The sequence below is a fragment of the Camelus ferus genome, chromosome 22, assembly GCF_009834535.1.
Source record: "Camelus ferus isolate YT-003-E chromosome 22, BCGSAC_Cfer_1.0, whole genome shotgun sequence".
Classification (NCBI taxonomy): domain Eukaryota; kingdom Metazoa; phylum Chordata; class Mammalia; order Artiodactyla; family Camelidae; genus Camelus; species Camelus ferus.
Genome location: NC_045717.1, coordinates 20,265,546 through 20,282,262, shown reverse-complemented (window position 1 = coordinate 20,282,262; position 16,717 = coordinate 20,265,546). Strand labels below are relative to the sequence as shown.

The following is a 16,717-nucleotide window of genomic DNA, read 5'->3' as shown; positions in this document are numbered from 1 at the left end:
TAAAAAAGCTATCTTTTTTATGGCCAAGTAATATTGTGTGTGTGTGTGAGTGTGTGTGTATATACACCACATCTTTAGCTATCAATAGACATTTAGGTTGCTTCCATATCTTGATTATTGTAAATAAACCTTTTTGAAATAATGTTTTTGCTTTCTTCAGAAAAATACCCAGAAGTGGAACTGCTGGATTGTATGGTGGTTCTGTTTTTAATTTTCTGAGGACTCTCCATACTGTTATCCATAGTGGCTGCAGTGCAGAAGGGTTTCCTTTTCCCCATATCCTCACCAGCATTTATTATCTTTTGTCTTTTTGAGAATAGCCATTCTAATAGGTGTGAGGTGACATCTCATTGTGGTTTTGATTTGCATTTTCCTGATGATTACTGAAGTTGGGCATTTTTTCATGTGTCTGTTAGCCTTCTTTGAAAAAATGTCTATTCAGGTTTTCTGCCCATTTTAAAATTAGACTGTTCGGTTTTTTGATAATTAGTTGTCTGATTTTTTATATAAGTTGGATATTAATCCCTTATCAGATGTATCATTTGCACGTATCTTCATTTTGAGTTTATTTTTGTATATGATGTAAGAAGATGGTCCAGTTTTTCCAATACCATTTACTGAAGAGGCTGACTTGTCCCCATTGTATATTCTTGCCTCCTTCGTTGTAGATTAATCGACCATGTGATTAATCGACCATGTAAGTGTGGATTTATTTCTGAGCTCTCTGTTTTGTTCCGTTGATCTATGTGTCTGTTTTTGTGCTAGTACAAATGACTACTATAGCTTTGAAGGGTAGTTTTGACATCAGGGAGCATAATACCTCCAGCTTTGTTCTCTCTTAACAGTGCTTGATACTACTTCACCACAAAAAAAAAAAAAAAAAATTAAAAAAATAAAGAGTGAAATCTTGTCATTTGCAACAAGGATGGACCTTGAGGGTATTATACTAAGAGAAAAAGAAATACTGCATGATCTCATAATGTGGAATCTAAAAAACTAATGAACAAAACAGAAACAAAATTATAAATACAGAGAGCGAACTGTTGGCTGCCAGAAAGGAGGATGGCAGGAAATTGAGTGAAATAGGTGAAGAGGATTAAAGGGTACAAAGTTCCAGGTATAAAATAAGCCATGGGGATGTAATATACAGCATAAGAAATATAGTTGGATGGATCTCAAGGGAGTTAAGTAGAATGAAAAAAGTCTATCTCAGAAGGTTACATGATATATGATTTCATTCATATAACACTCCTGAAGTAAAATTAGAGAGATGGAGAACAAATTAGTGGTTGTCTGGGCTAGTGATGGAGAGGTCTGAGTGTGAATACAAACTAGCCTAGAGAGTTCATTTGTGGCGATGGAGTAGTTCTTTATCTTGATTGTGGTTAGTGATTCCATCTAGCTACACAAGTGCTATATCTGTAAACACACACATATACACACATGCACATTTAAAATCGGTGAAATTCAAATAAATTGTAGGGATTTCCAATGGGGGGGGAACTGGATGATGGATATATGGGACTTTTCTGTACATAGTTTTTTGCAACCTACTGTGAATTTATAATTATTTCATAATAAAAAAGTTTAACACATACACACACATTCACACATACACCCCAAACTAAGGACTAGAAAGCTTCAATGGCTTTTTTCTATGGTCACAGTGTTGAAAAGTGAAGACCAGAAATAGGTGTCTTGATTTCCAGTCCAGTTTCCTTTCCAAACCACCAAGGAAATACCATGACCTTAAGATAACACACACATAGAAGGTGTTTTTCTGCACATACCTCAAATGCGTTTGCTACTAATAATGTTAATAACAGAAAATTCTGATTGGATGGGTTTATAAGCAGACTGGACATAGAAGACAGGCTCTGATATAAGTGTCTATCTCAAATAGCTAGCAATATGGAGAAAATTAAACCCAAATATAGTGGAAGGAAATAAGACCTAAAATTAAAGAATTAAAAAGCAGAATAAAATAAACTGAAAGTTGGTTCTTCAAAAAAAATTATTATATCTAGGGGGAGGGTATAGGTTAATGGTAGAGTGCATGCCTAGCTTGCACAAGGTCCTGGGTTCAATCCCCAGCACCTCCGTTAAAAAAATAAATTTAAAAAACCCTAATTACCTCCACCCCAAAATAAAAAATAATAAAAATAAAAATGAATTTAAAAAAATTTAAATAATATATTTAAATTCCAACCAAGGTGAAGGAAAAGGAGGGGAATGCATAAACTACCAAGATCAGGAATGAAAAAGCAAATATAATTACAGCTTTCAGACACAAAAATTATAGGATATTATGAACAACTTTAGACCAACACATTTGAAAAGTCATGGAATGGACAAATATGATTTAGCAAAACTAACACAAAAACAAATAAAAATTTTAAATAGCCTTTTGACTTTTTATAATTTGGTGTCATTCACCAGTAAAACTACCTTAAAAAAGCCTCCTGTGATGAAAACCCCAAAATAGATTCACTGGTGAGTTTTTCCAAACATATAAGGAATAGATAGTTCAAATTTTATATCAAGTTTTTCAGAACAGTTTCCAACTTCTTTTATGAGGCAGTGTAAACCTGATACAAAACAGCCAAGTATATTAACATAAAAGAAATAACAAGACAAACCTTATTAACACAGACACAGAAATAATTTTTTTAAATAGCATACTGAATCTAGCAAAATGGAAAGGCTAATAAGCTAATATATACATTTCCAAGTATGGTTTATTCCAGGAAAATACACTATTTTACCATTTGGAAATTAAGGAATGTAGTAATTCACCACATTAACAGACCAGAGGATTTTTTTAAAGACCTTGACATACACAGAAAAAGGACTGGATAAAATTCAATATCCCTTAATGATAAAAAAAAAAACCAAAAAACAACAATCTTGGCAGTCTAGGACTAGAACAGAATTCCTTTCATTTAAAAAAAGTTACATATGAAAAATCTACAGCTATTATTATTCTTAATGGTGAAATATGGAACACTTTCCCCTAAGATCAGGAGCAGGGCAAAAATGCTCCTTTTCATCATTTCTATTCATCACTGTAAAGCAATTGAGGCAAGAAAAATAAAAGATAAAGTTTAGAAATCAAGTAAGACTTTCTTTTATTGGTATTGACAGGACTGTATACACAGAAAATCTAAAATTTCAAAAACTATTTAAATAAATAATTGATTTATAAATGTTAAGGATAAAAAGATCAATGTACAAAAAGAAATTGCAGTTCTATGTGCTAGCCCCCCAAAACCAAAAAAATAAATAAAAATATATACAGAGCAAAACATACCACATACCTAGAAATAAATTAAACAAAGTTATTCAAGACCTCTACAATTAAAACTACAAAACACCTAGATCAATGGACAATTGTATTATGTTCATCAATTGGAACACTCAAATATTATAAATATGTCAATTTTATTCAGGTTATTCTATAAAATCAATGCAATTCCAAGCAAAGTCCAAGAAGATTTGTGAAAACTGATAGAGATTCTATAGAATCAAATGGGGAACAAAGAAGGCAAGATAATCTTGAAGAATAAAAAAGCTGGAAGGCTCTTGCTACCAGATATCCAAAACTACCACAGAACAACAAAGATTGATAAATCATCTTTAGCAGTCTAAAATATGGTAACAGAGGTCCTCTAACCTTTCTGAAAGGATTACTACAACTACTTAGCCTTAGCTGAGTTTCCAGACTCCACAGTTCCCTCCCACTGTTAAGACCAGAGTAAGCACACTGTGCTAGCTGACATGATTATTACCTCTATTTCTATACCCTACCCGACCCCTGTTGCCTCCTCCTTTCACCATATACATCACAACCGCCAGGACCCTATGATTTAGTCACTACTGACTCTACTCTCTTTTCTAGATGAGCATGGGAGCCAGTTCTAAATAAACCAGAGTATTACATTCATCTGGCCACAGTTATCTGACTAACAGTGAGCTGATCAAATTCAACTGTTATATTCATATTGGAATTGTTCAAAAAGACAATCACTCTCTTCTCCCTGAGACCACAACCTGGAAAGAAAGTAGCCGGGATCTTCTGAGGGCCACTATGAAGAGAAAGAGCCCACCAGGAAGAACAGCTAATGTAGAAAGGTGCACAGCCAAGACATGGAGACAGAGCTCATCCAGGTAACATCTTTTTAGCCCCAGGATCCAGCTGTCCCTGAACTTAGTTACATCCAAGGATTTTCTTTTCCAGTAATCAAACCAATAAATTCCCTTTATAGCTTACAAAAAGGAAAAGAATGAAGACATGCCAGAGACAGGGAAAAGTTATCTGCAATACACGTATATATAATATACATATTATAATTTAAGTATATATAATATATAACACATGTTTTATGTATATGTATGTAACTAGATATGGACAGAAATACACATACATTAAAAAAAGAACAAGTAACCGGAAGGAAACCCTCCAAATAAAAAAGGAACCAAAGATGAGTGAAATGCTTCAACAGGTACCCTCATAAAAGATATTCAAATAGCCAACAGGGGCAAAAAAAAAAAAAAAAAATTCAACCATTATTACACATCAAGTAAATGCAAATTAAAACCAAAAACAAGATATTGCCAGATCCTGTGCTGAATGGCTAAAATCAGAAAGTGCTGACTAGGTATATGGAGCAACTGGGACTTTCATACGTTGCTTTTAGGATTACAGGTCGAATCAACCTTTTTGAAAAACTGGAATACCTACCAAAACTAAACAACGTCTACCCTACCATTCAGTAATTTCACTCCTATATACAAAGCGTATATCTAGAGAAATACGTGCATTAGAGCAATTAAAAGGCAAATTAGACATTATGTTGAGAAAAGAAGCCAAACACATAACTGTACATATAAGAACAAGCAAACCCAATAAATTATAACAAAAGCCAAAATTGTGGTTGCCTCTATGGAGCAATTATTGAGAAGGCAGATGAATGAACTTTCTGGAGTCCTAGAAATGTTCTGTTTATCAGGGTGTACACATACCTATGTAGGATTTCATCACACTACGCACTTAAGATTAGCACACTTCATACATATTAGCGTATCTATGCTTTAGTAAAAGAGGAAAAGCTGATTAAGGGGAAGTGGTATAGCTCTACTTTTTGAGGTAAAGGGGGAAAAAATGGAAGGAAAAAATACAGCTAAATGTACCTGAAAAAGCACAAATCAAATAGCTTTCATCTTCTCAGATAAAAAAGTACAATCTTCCCTGTTTGAAGGTGTTAAACATAAACCTTCCTCCATTAAATGGGAGACACCCTGCCTGATGCTTACCTCAACTACACCTAACAGCCTCATTGTCCACAGCTCTTCTCCTCTTTTTTTTTTTAAATTGAAGCTTCTCCTTGTCTTGAGACCACAGTAGACTTGCATAGATGTCTTTCCCCTTGAATAGGGTGACAGAATGGGGTTGGACTATGTAGATGACAACAATCCTGCTCCAAACTGGAGCCAACTCTATACAGTTGGTTGATGTGCATGAGGGACTATAAATATCAGCAAAATTACGGTGCAAGGATTTCCCAGAAAATCCAAGAAGCTGCGTATGGTTGTGATGGAGGAATTTCTGGAGCTGCTGCCTCTGAGATAACTGCAGTCAAGCATTTAATGTGTCATTTTGAGCCAGTATTGATCAGTTAGTCCAATAATTAGGAAGATGAGCTGGAAACTGGAGCTTTCCAGTTTCCTGGTAAGGTCCCTATGCATCTGTCTCACTGTCCCATGGCTCCAATAAACTAAGATAATGGCTTCTTCCCTCTGCCTTCCAATTCTCAGACAAACTCATTTTAGACAACTTTAACCTGGAACTGGATAAGGAAGTGATTCTGGGAAATGCAGCCCCAGCCACGCCCAAAGTAACACAGCACAAGCCAGCACAACCAACTTTACTTCCAGCTTTCCTGCCACAAGGTCCCTTTTTTAATTTAAACATTGGGTCCAAATCTCAGTCATAAGCAAGGACAAAGAACAAAATACAAAAACAGCATACCAGATGACACTCTTCTTTCAAGACCTTAGCACTTATTAATTTCTGCTGGATTACTTACTAGACAGGAAGAGCTTTTAGTAGTAAAAGCTGATAATCTCTTAGTAAAAAAGGAGGAAAAATACTGGGTAGGCAATTTCTAGTTTCTACCCTACTGGATCAAAGCAAAATTACCACTTACAAAAGAAATGATGAATACCAAAGTATCGATACCACCATGACTGCACACTGAGAGAGCAATGAGAGTTTATTAGAAACTAAAAAACAAAAAACAAAAAACAAAAAAACCCTCTTGCCTGCATATAAAAAAATGCACTTCAAATCCCCAATAGGTCCAAAAAACTCTGTAATGGAAATAACATTTGTATCTGAACCAAAATAAAAGCACCTCATAATAAAACATGTATGGCTAGAGCTGAAAAGGTACTAGAGTAAATTTATCACCTTAAATATTCACATTAGACGATTAAAACTGGAAATCAGCGAGCCAGCAGTAGTCCACTTTAAGGATGAGGCACTGATCTTTGCTTCTAGTAGGAATTTTCTCGCACACACTAAGTGATGCTCATGAGGCATTATCACATGATTTACACACACAAGGTTTCTCTCAGTTGCGAGTTCTCAAGTCTTCAAAAAAATGAGTGATGATTTCCTATTTTCTTACATTCACAGGATGTCTCCACAGTGTGAGATCTCACACATTGCCTAAGATTTGAAAAAGCCTTGCAGACATTCCCTTATTCCATACTTTATATGTTTTCTTTAGTGTGAGTTTTCACATGTCTTCGAAAGTAAGCGGGACAAACAAAGGCCTTCCCACATTCCTTACATTCATATGGTTTCTCACCAGTGTGGCTTCTTACATGTCTTCGAAAGGATGAAGGACAACTGAAAGCTTTCCCACATTCCAGACATTCGAAGGGTTTCTCTCCAGTGTGCATCCTCGCGTGGACAGTAAGGTATGAAGAATGGCGAAAGGCTTTCCCACATTCCTTACATTCATAGGGTTTCTCCCCAGTGTGCGTTCTCATGTGGATCCTAAGGGCTGAGGGATAAATAAAGGCTTTTCCACATTTCTTACATTCATAAGGTTTCTCTCCAGTGTGAGTTCTTATATGTACTGTAAGGTGGGAGGAACTAATAAAGGCTTTCCCACACTCCTTACATTCATAAGGCTTCTCTCCGCTGTGAGTTCTTAAGTGTTCAGTGAGGGATGAGGAACGACTGAAGGCCTTCCCGCATTCCTTACATTCGTATTGTACCTTTCCAGTGTGATCTCTCACGTGTGCTCTGAAGGACGAGGGACAACTAAAGGCTTTTCCACATTCCTTACATTCATAGGGTTTCTCTCTACTTTGATTTTTCACATGTGTATTAAGGGAAGTGGGAAGATAGAAGGCTTTCCCACATTCCAGACATTCATAGGGTTTCTCTCCAGTGTGTTTTCTCATGTGGATACTCAAGGAGGAGGGACAGTTGTAGGCCTTCCCACATTCCTTACATTTATAGGGCTTCTCTCCCGTATGTGTCCTGACGTGCACAGTGAGTTTTGAGGACTCACTGAAGGCCTTCCCACACTCTTTACACTCGTAGGGCTTCTCTCCAGTATGAATTCTTATATGTATTATAAGGTGAGAGGAAGAGCTAAAGGCCTTCCCACACTCCTTACATTCATATGGCTTATCTCCACTGTGAATCCTTTTGTGTTTGGAGAGTGAGGAGGAGCAACTAAAGGCCTTCCCACATTCCTTACATTCGTAGGGCTTATCTCCACTGTGAATTCTTTTGTGTTCAGTGAGGGATGAAGAACAGCTAAAGGTTTTCCCACATTCTTTACATTCATAGTTTGTCTTTCCGGTGTGAATCTTCATGTGTGCCCTAAAGAACGAAGAACAACTGAAGGCTTTGGTACATTCCTTACATTCATAGGGTTTCTCTTCAGTGGGAGTTTTCATATGTTTCTTAAAACAAGCAAAAAAGTGGAAAGCTTTCCCACATTCCTTACATTGATAAGGTTTGTTTCCAGTGTGAGACCTAATGTGATTCTTAAGGGATAAATGATCCATGAAGGCCTTTTTACACTCATGGCACTCAAAGGACTTTACTTCAGTAGTTCTCTTGAGCATATTAAGATCTGAAATCTGGTCGAAGGTTTGTTCACACTTATTTTCTTCGTTACACTCATAGCTGTTCTCCACCATGTGACTTCTTTTAAAAACAAAATGCACATTATTAGTAATAAGTAAATTCTTACCATTTTCAGTGACTATATATGCTTTCTGCCCTATCCAACTATAAGCTGAAAGTTCTCACAGAGGGCTCCACCATGGCCAATATTATCAGAGTTTTTGACTTACGGGATTTTTCTGATAGTTGATTACAAATGAATTACGAGTCAGACACTGAAGATCTCATTTGTGGCAAAAATATCTTATGAAAATTCTTTATGAAATCACCATTTCTGACCAAGTTTTCTATAGGCATTTTTAAAAGTTCATGACATTTTAAGATTCTCCCGAGATACTAATTTCTCCTATATGAATGGCACTCACCTCAAATGTGTCTCATGGCTTTTGTTCTGATAATCAGTATCAGAGTATTCCCAGTTTTTGTGTAAGATGGATGACCAGGAATCATTCCTTTTGAATCCTTCTATAGTCTGTTCACTGGTTATTTTTTCTTCATAAGTATCTTGCAGAGTGACTGATTCATTAGTTTTAAGTTGAGTCTCAAAACCTGAAACAGAAAAGTAAAGGTACCCATGAGCAAAGGACTTTGGCAGTGTGGCTAGTTCAGGACTTCTGTAATAAGCACTCGGTCAAAATGGCAAAGCAACTAAAAAATAATTCCATGAAGACCGAGGCTGATGGTAACATAAATAGGGTATTACTAAGAGAGTAAAACAAAAAGAAACTGGATAAAATGCACATGACCAAATACTAAGTTATAAAGAGGAAATATGGTCTTTCCCAAGAACAAGGGAAGGATGAGAGGACTGATAAAAAGCCAAAACAGTCATCTATAGTATCTGTGGATTATCAGCCTCCTCAGACAAAACAAAGTTTATTTTGCTTTAATTTGATTTTTCCGAATGAAATATCCCTCAGCCAGATCAGTTTCTTCCAAGGATTCTTACCTTCCTGATGCTCCTCCTGTGTAGGTCCTTTCTTCACTGTCACTGGTTCCTCCTCTTGTTTCCACTGGGAGATCAGAGAGGGTGTGTGTAGCGGATACCCTGTTCACGCAGAAAGGTATATCATGAGGGAAAACAATGAGGAGCCATGAACATTTCCATGAGACAGGGCAAAAACCTTGGTCTTCTAATACTGTAAAGCAAGTATGAGTTTAATTGCAACAAAATGTCGTTTTGTTTTTTTTTACAGGGGAGGGGGCTCTGATGTCTAGAACTGATCTGACATTCACACTTAAACCACAATATTGTTATTAGAAGCTGATCTAATATTCACAGGCAGGACATTTTGTTCTTCTGTTGAACATAAGTAATCTGAGAACACCAGACTTCAATGCGGTTACTCTAAGATCATGATAAAATGTAACAAAATAAGGCTACTTTATAAGCACAGACTAAAAAAGTCACTGTGCCACCCACAAAATACTCAGTAACAGGATTACCCATGCTTCGCTTTCCATCAGCATCCAATCCAATGTGACCACCTGTGGACTGGGTTGAACAGTGACCCTCAAAAATTCATGTCCAAATAGATCAATGGAACAGAATAGAGAGTCCAGAAATAGACCCCCATAGATACAGTTCACTTATCTTTGACAAAAGTGCAAAGGCAACATAATGGAGGAAAAAGTCTTTTCAATAAGTGGTGCTAAAATTAGATATAAACATTAAAAAAAAACACACAACAGCAACAATAACAAAAGAAACTTGACGCTCTTGCAAAAATAAACTCAAAATACAGGAGGAGGCATCCAGGGCTTTGGGACAACTTGGGGGCCCCATCAAAGGGAGTAAAAAATTAGCTCAAAAAAGATCACAGATCTAAATGCAAAATATCAAACTATAAAACTCCTAGAAGATAACAGAGGAAAAAATGCAGATAACCTAGGGTTTGGCAATAACTTGTTAGATATGTGAAAGTTAATAAAAGGAAAGAAACTTCACTAAAATGGAGTCAAGGCCAGAAAGAAGGTGCTTTCACACAGTTCCACATATCAATTACAGGAAGAACTGTCAATTATAAACCCCAAATAAAGAATCATCGACAAGAATCACCAATTACAGGGCCTAATAGGAAAAGATGTACATTACATCTCCCATAAGAAATCAACTACCCCATCAACTCAACCAATATGAAACCATCATCACCCTGAATTCTCACTTTTCTCCAGTGGATTTTCATCCAAAACAACCATTCCCAACTTCCTCTATAAAATAATGTTTCTGTTGCTTTTTGTTTTTTGTTTTTTGTTTTTGACTTGCCTATGGCTTGTGTTATAGCTTGACTTCCCAAATCGCAATTCCTCTGCTATTCATGCATAAACCATTTTTGTTTGTAAAATAACTATATTATGTTATTTTTTAATGGAGGTACTAGGGGTTGAACCCAGGACCTTGTGCATGCTAAGCATGAGCTCCACCATTCCCCCTCAACTATTTTATTTTTAAAGTCAAAAGTTAACAACATGAAAGGCATGGTTCATGAAAGAACTGATAAGCTGGACTTCATTAAAATTAAAAATTTTTGCTCTGAGAAAGACACTGTCAAAAGAATGAAAAGATAAGCCACAGACTGGGCAAAAATATTTGCAAAAGACCCATCTGATAAAGAACTAGTATCTTCAGACACACACAGAATTAAAACTCAACAGTAAGTAAACAAACAACTCAATTAAAAAATGGGCCAAAAACTTTAATAGATAGCTCATCAAAGAGGATACCTGCCACTCAGTTTTGCTGTGAACCTATAAACTGCTCTAAGAAAAATAAAGCATACTGGAGAAAAAAGATCCATGTCCGCTCGGAACTTCTGAATGTTACTTTATTTGGAAATAGGGTCTTTGCAGACATAATCAAGTTAAGATAAAGTTATATTGGATTAGGGTGGACCCTAAATGCAAGGACTGGTGTCCTTAAAAGGACATAAAGACTTACCGAGGGAAGAAGGGCATATGAAGATGAAGGCAGAGATTAATGCAGCTGTAAACCAAGGATTGCTGGCAACCACCAAGAGCCAGGAAGAGATAAGGAGGGATTTTTTCCCCCCAGGGCCTTCAGAAGGATCATGACACTTTAATTTCAGACTTTCAGCCTCAGAGATTTAAAAGAATAAGTTTCTGCTGTTCTTAGCCACCCAGTTTGTGGTACTTTGTTATAGAGGACCTAGGAAACCAATAGAGCCTGCCTCCACAGATCCATCTCCTACTCACTCAAAGTACAAAACCTGTAATATTTATCCTCTAACATCCCCTTTCTGAGACACTCCGTAGCTCTCCATGGCATGTGTTCTCCCTCACTGCACCAAGTGATTAAACCCAATTTGTTTAACTGGTGACCTTTGGGTAAAGGGCATTAAGAGCAGTAAAATTCTCAGAAGGTCCCAAGCTACCAACTTTCTTCCTGTTCCCTAAAGTGACCCCTGAAGTGCATGCCCACACTTTCAACACTTAATAAGCCTTGAGGCTTTCAATCACAAGAAAAAGAGAAAGGAGTATATGTTTGTTTACATGGTGAAGCCACTAGACTGTAAGTTCCTTGGGGTCAGTGACCATGTCTGTCTTTTTAACCAATTTATTCCAGTTTCTCAGCCCAAATCCTAGAACAAGGTCTATCAGTAAGATAAAACTGTTTTCTAAACAACTCAATAAAGGAATGTTGCCATTCTTACCTAGTGAGACCAGGTTCTGGAAGTTTTCCAGCATCACATCTCTGTAGAGGTTCCTCTGAGCAAGATCCAGCAAAGCCCACTCCTCCTGGGTAAAGTCCACAGCCACATCCTCAAAGACCACGGGGCCCTAAAACATCCCACATATTTGGTTCAGAAAGGTGCCAAATCCCCCAATGTGTGCAGGAGGATGGGTGAGGCTGACAACACTAGGGAACTGAGAATCTACTCATAGGAAGTTCAGAAGATTCTATTCTCCCACTAGCTACCCTAGGACTTAGTTATCAAATCTTTCTCTTTCTACTCAAGCATTCTGACTGATCAAATCCTCTCCCATATATTTAACAAGACTTTTGAAACAATAAATTGATCTCACCACAGTCTGATGGTGACCAATTTCAGTCTTGGAATGATTCAGAAAAACCAAAGCATATAGCAGAAATGAGAGAAATGCTCTAGAAATGAAATAATTTCCACACTGACACCAGCAATTCCTTGTTCCAGGAACAATTTCACCTGCTTCCTTATTTCCAACCATGGCAATCACCACAACACAAAACACTGGGTCAAATCTGGATAAGGTTTTAATGAATAAAAACACACTGAGGGACAGGGAGCGCCCCCCTACCCAAACCTGGGGCCCAGGAGTCTGCGGAATCACAACATTCACCCCAGGTCCACAGCTGGCCATATTTTCCTGCACTGTAGGCCAGGGGTCTGAAAATTATGGTACATGAGCTAAATCCTGTTTGTGTAAGTAAAGTTTTATTGGCACACAATAAGACATTTGTTTATAGACCGTCTAAGGCTGCTTTCACAGTAAAATGGCAGAACTGAGTTAAAATAGAAACTCTATGGCCTTCAAAGCCTAAAATGCTTACTCTGTGGCCCAGTACAGAAACAAGCTGCTGACTCCTGCTTAAACAATTAGGAGACTGATGACCTGGTGGAACTGAAATATTCTTTTGGAGAATCATTAGCTCTTACTTACCTGTGTCACAGTCTTCTGTAACTCAGCAGCTATTCTTTCTTCCTCCATGTTCCCTTCATAAAGAAAAGCAGAGTATTGAGAAGTTAGAGCTGAGGTAGGACAAAGAAGACATGAGAATCCAGGTCTCCCCACAGTTTCCACACTCAAGACTGTGGATGCTGCAGCACATCTGTTGTAAGTGACCACTCCCCTCAGAACACACACACACACACACACACGCTCCCAAGACACCCAATCAAATACACACTGATCTTGTAAGAAGGTAGAACAAAAAAAAAGAAGGTGGAGTAATCTTAGCTCCACTAAAAAACAGTCCTCTGGTTCTCATTGATCATTAAAAAAAAAGAGGTGAACAGTCCCATTTTGCAAGCAAGTTAACTGAAGTCTAAAAAAATTTAGCTATCTATTTACCTATGATAATGAAAAGAATAAAAAATATTAGATAATGCATTCATTAGTAAGAATATATGCTCCATCTCAAATCCAAGAAAGCAGTGACTTATACACCAGACCTCTGGGGACTCTACTCCCAATGTTTCTTTCTGCACCTCCCGGCAGGCTAACGTGCATTACTGCTCCGCCCCTGTCTACTGGACCCGGCCGCCCTCCAGTGCTGCAGGGTCCCAGGAGCACCAGCCGACTGAACTCCACACGCAGGCGGCAGAGAAGCCTGCCATGCTGTGCTTCTCATGCTCAATCCTGCCTGTGCAGTAGGTACAGCAGCAGCAGAACAGGAACACTTGAAGGGAAGCTAGCAACATGTGTCATTTCTCAGTGATATCTGAAGTACTACTGCACAGATTTCAAATAATGAAAACACAAGTTTTTCCCACTGCAGTGGATCAAGTATGTATTTGAAGGCCAATAAAAACTGGAACATTCTTTACTAACATGTTTCATTTGGGCAACCATGATGTGACAATGACTTCACAAAGAGATTATTTTTCATAGGAACTCCGCAAATCAGATATTATTACAACTAGTATAGCTGAAGAATCTTGGAAAAGAGTCAATTAACTATGCACTCAATGTTACTCAATCAGAAGGCTGCTGAGGCAGGGTATGTACGCAGGTCTATTTACCTTCAAAGCCTAAATGAACAATGAATGTATTTCTGAACATATATCTTACAGTTTAGTTGTTACCGAAGCTCTTATTCCCTAACATTACCAGGGTCTGGCCTAGACCCCTGTTGGGCACACAAGGGACAGCAGGCAAATGAAGTAGTCTATTGTCATCTTTGAGCTCCTTCTCTTGACTAAGCTCTGTCTTCAGCAAGGATGCTTCCCTTAAGATCCCCACCTCCTGCTCCTTCATTTCATATTAATTTAGGTAATATTTACCCTATCCTGCTACATGCAGTCACAGGAGATTACAGCCCTGAACAAAATGGAAAAATCCTGAAGCAAGTGGGTGTTATAACATTCTGAGGGAGGACAGTAAATTAACAAATATTATCAGGTGGTGATAAATGCTAAAAATGCATCACATTACAGGGATAAGGAGATACACACATATTTATCTTTAGCAAGTCAAGACTATGTGGCAGGGTAGAAGCAGAAAATTAAAATAACTATTTCAGGGTAGGGTATAGCTCAAGTGGTAGGGTGCATGCTTAGCATACATGAGGTCCTGGGTTCAATCCCCAGTACTTCGTCTAAAAATAAATAAACAAATCTAATTACCCCCCCCAAAAATAAAAAATATAAATAAAATAACTTTCAGATAACACTGGAAATCCGCAGCTGGTGTGGCACATATATCTATAGACAGCTGACCCCTATATAAAATGTGAGGATTAGGGGCACCCACCCTCCTGTACTCAAAAATCCGAGTGTAATTCATAGTCAGCCCTCATATCCAAGAATTCAACAAACTGTTGCAGTACTGTAGTATTTACTATTGAAAAAAATTCACGTGTAAATGGACCCATGCATTTCAAACCCATGTTGTTCAAGGGTTAACTGTATTTATAAGTATCATCAATTCCCACAGAAGAAAAAAAAATCAGTATCAATGGGCTAACCATTGACTTAGAAGGGTGGAAGAAGAATAGCATAAAGGTTTAGAAATAACAATAAATACGGACAAAATTCACAATATTCTTAAAAACTTGTAACAAACAGAATCAGAAAAGCTAACAATGCATCCTTTGAAAACTAGTAAAATCAACAAATCCTTAGCAATTTAACAACAGAGCATAGACGAAAGTAGTTATGAATGAGTCATAATTACAGATGTTGCAAGTAGAATGCAACAGAAAATTAAGAGACATGAAAATGTACAGTAATGAATGAATGTCTAGACAGAAGTACAAATTTCCAGCAATGATCAAAAAAACCAAAACAAAACCTGATTACAGTCATTTTTTTAAAAAGTAGCAATTTATAACATACTCACAAAAAAAAAACATAAGTTATAGATTGTTTTACAGGCAGGCTCACCAAATAAGTAAGGGATTCAAAATTCCACTCTTTTGGGGGGGGGGACTGTTTTCCTGAGTATTTACAAGACCAGAAAAGTACCCCAAACTAACTAACTATATATATATATATATATATATATATATATATATATATATATATATATATATACATATATATATATTATATATGTATATATATATATTCTCATTCATATGCACAAGAGCAAAATATTATTAAAATATTAGCACAGTCCAGAAATGAATAATGAAGACAATAGTCACAAAGCTTGTTTCCTCGTAGGAATGAAGGATGGTTAAAAATGACTAATTCAACACATTAACAGAAAAAAATCATATGACTCATCCCCTTCCATACAAAAATGACTGATCTATATCAATTGGTGATAATAACCTGAAACTCACTACGGCTAGAGGGTAATAGGTTTTAACTAGGGAAAAAAATGTATTATCTACAAACGGCTATAGCAAACATCCCATTTAATGGTGAAACGGCAGAATAACTCCCTCTGGGATTAGGAACAGGGCAAGGATGCAATAAATATGCTATTCTACATTGAACTGAAAGTCCTGGCAAATGCACTAAAGAAGTAAAAAGAGTATCAGGCACAAGGAATTAAACAGAAAACGCTGAAACTGGCATACGATCACACTTTGAGTGTGACATTCCAAAAAAAAAAATCTACAGATAAATGATTAACATTTAGAGCTGCATTGGGCAAGGAGGGGGGTTAAAAAAGATACTAAGTAATCGGTTCACGTACTTAAATATAATGTAGTAAACTGATGCCCACAGGCAAGAAAAAAAAAACCACAGGTTAAATAAGATCTCTTGCACCAGGAAGGGAGACATGGGGGCGGCGTTAGGCAAATGTCACCCCGTGCTCACCGAACAGGTCGAAATCCACAGACCAACGTACAGACGAGGTTGAGGCTCTCGTCCCCGTGACCCGAATGGCAGGGATGCTTTTTCTTTCTGGAAAGAGAGCAAAAGGATGCTTTTGGAGGCCGATTAAGTACGAGGACGGCGCTCCAACTCTCGCCTGCGGCAGACTCACTCCGACTGCTGGACCAGCACAGAGTTCCTGATTCAGGGAGTTTGGGACCAACTGCGCCTGGGTCTCTGAGGAAGCGCCGCGGCGGCTGGAGGCCCCTGGGCGCAGGGTCCCGGCGGGAAACGGCAGGCAAAGCTCGAGAGGCCGCCTTTAGACCAATGACCCCAAGGTCGAGATTTCCGGCTCCCGCACACCGGACCTGGGGCGGGCTGGGCCGAACTAGGTAAGACTTGGACGGAGGCGAAAATTTACCTCAGACACCGATGGGGGTGACCGGGGACATGGCCGCCAATTTGCGCACGCGCAGAAATGCACCGCTGCTTCTGGTTTCTGCGCCGCGCACAGCGT

The 16,717-nt window shown here is 37.9% G+C and overlaps 2 protein-coding genes across 2 annotated transcripts in view; both read right to left on the bottom strand.

Moving 5' to 3' along the window:
* LOC106728977 (putative gustatory receptor clone PTE01) overlaps window positions 1-8,715 on the bottom strand; it is a 22,504-nt gene extending 13,789 nt beyond the window's left edge. The window contains exon 1 of the mRNA XM_014554774.2: window positions 8,578-8,715. The gene's annotated coding sequence lies outside the window, so the exon portion shown is untranslated. The remainder of the gene's footprint in view (window positions 1-8,577) is intronic.
* LOC102518650 (zinc finger protein 699) lies at window positions 2,721-16,717 on the bottom strand. Its single transcript, XM_014554822.2, has 7 exons — window positions 16,622-16,717; window positions 16,204-16,290; window positions 12,872-12,924; window positions 11,884-12,010; window positions 9,162-9,260; window positions 8,578-8,761; window positions 2,721-8,233 (listed from the first exon to the last, which is right to left on the bottom strand). Exons 3-7 carry the CDS (start codon window positions 12,917-12,919, stop codon window positions 6,775-6,777), a joined length of 1,917 nt encoding a protein of 638 aa, XP_014410308.2. The 5' UTR covers window positions 12,920-12,924; window positions 16,204-16,290; window positions 16,622-16,717; the 3' UTR covers window positions 2,721-6,774.

Coding starts and splice junctions, on each gene's coding strand:
- LOC102518650 (XM_014554822.2), bottom strand. CDS start 12,919: ATGGAGGAAGAAAGAATAGCTGCTGAGTTACAGAAGACTGTGACACAG. Junction 12,011..12,871: donor TACAGAAGACTGTGACACAG/GTAAGTAAGAGC, acceptor GGGATGTTTTAG/GGCCCCGTGGTCTTTGAGGA. Junction 9,261..11,883: donor CCAGAACCTGGTCTCACTAG/GTAAGAATGGCA, acceptor CTGCGTGAACAG/GGTATCCGCTACACACACCC.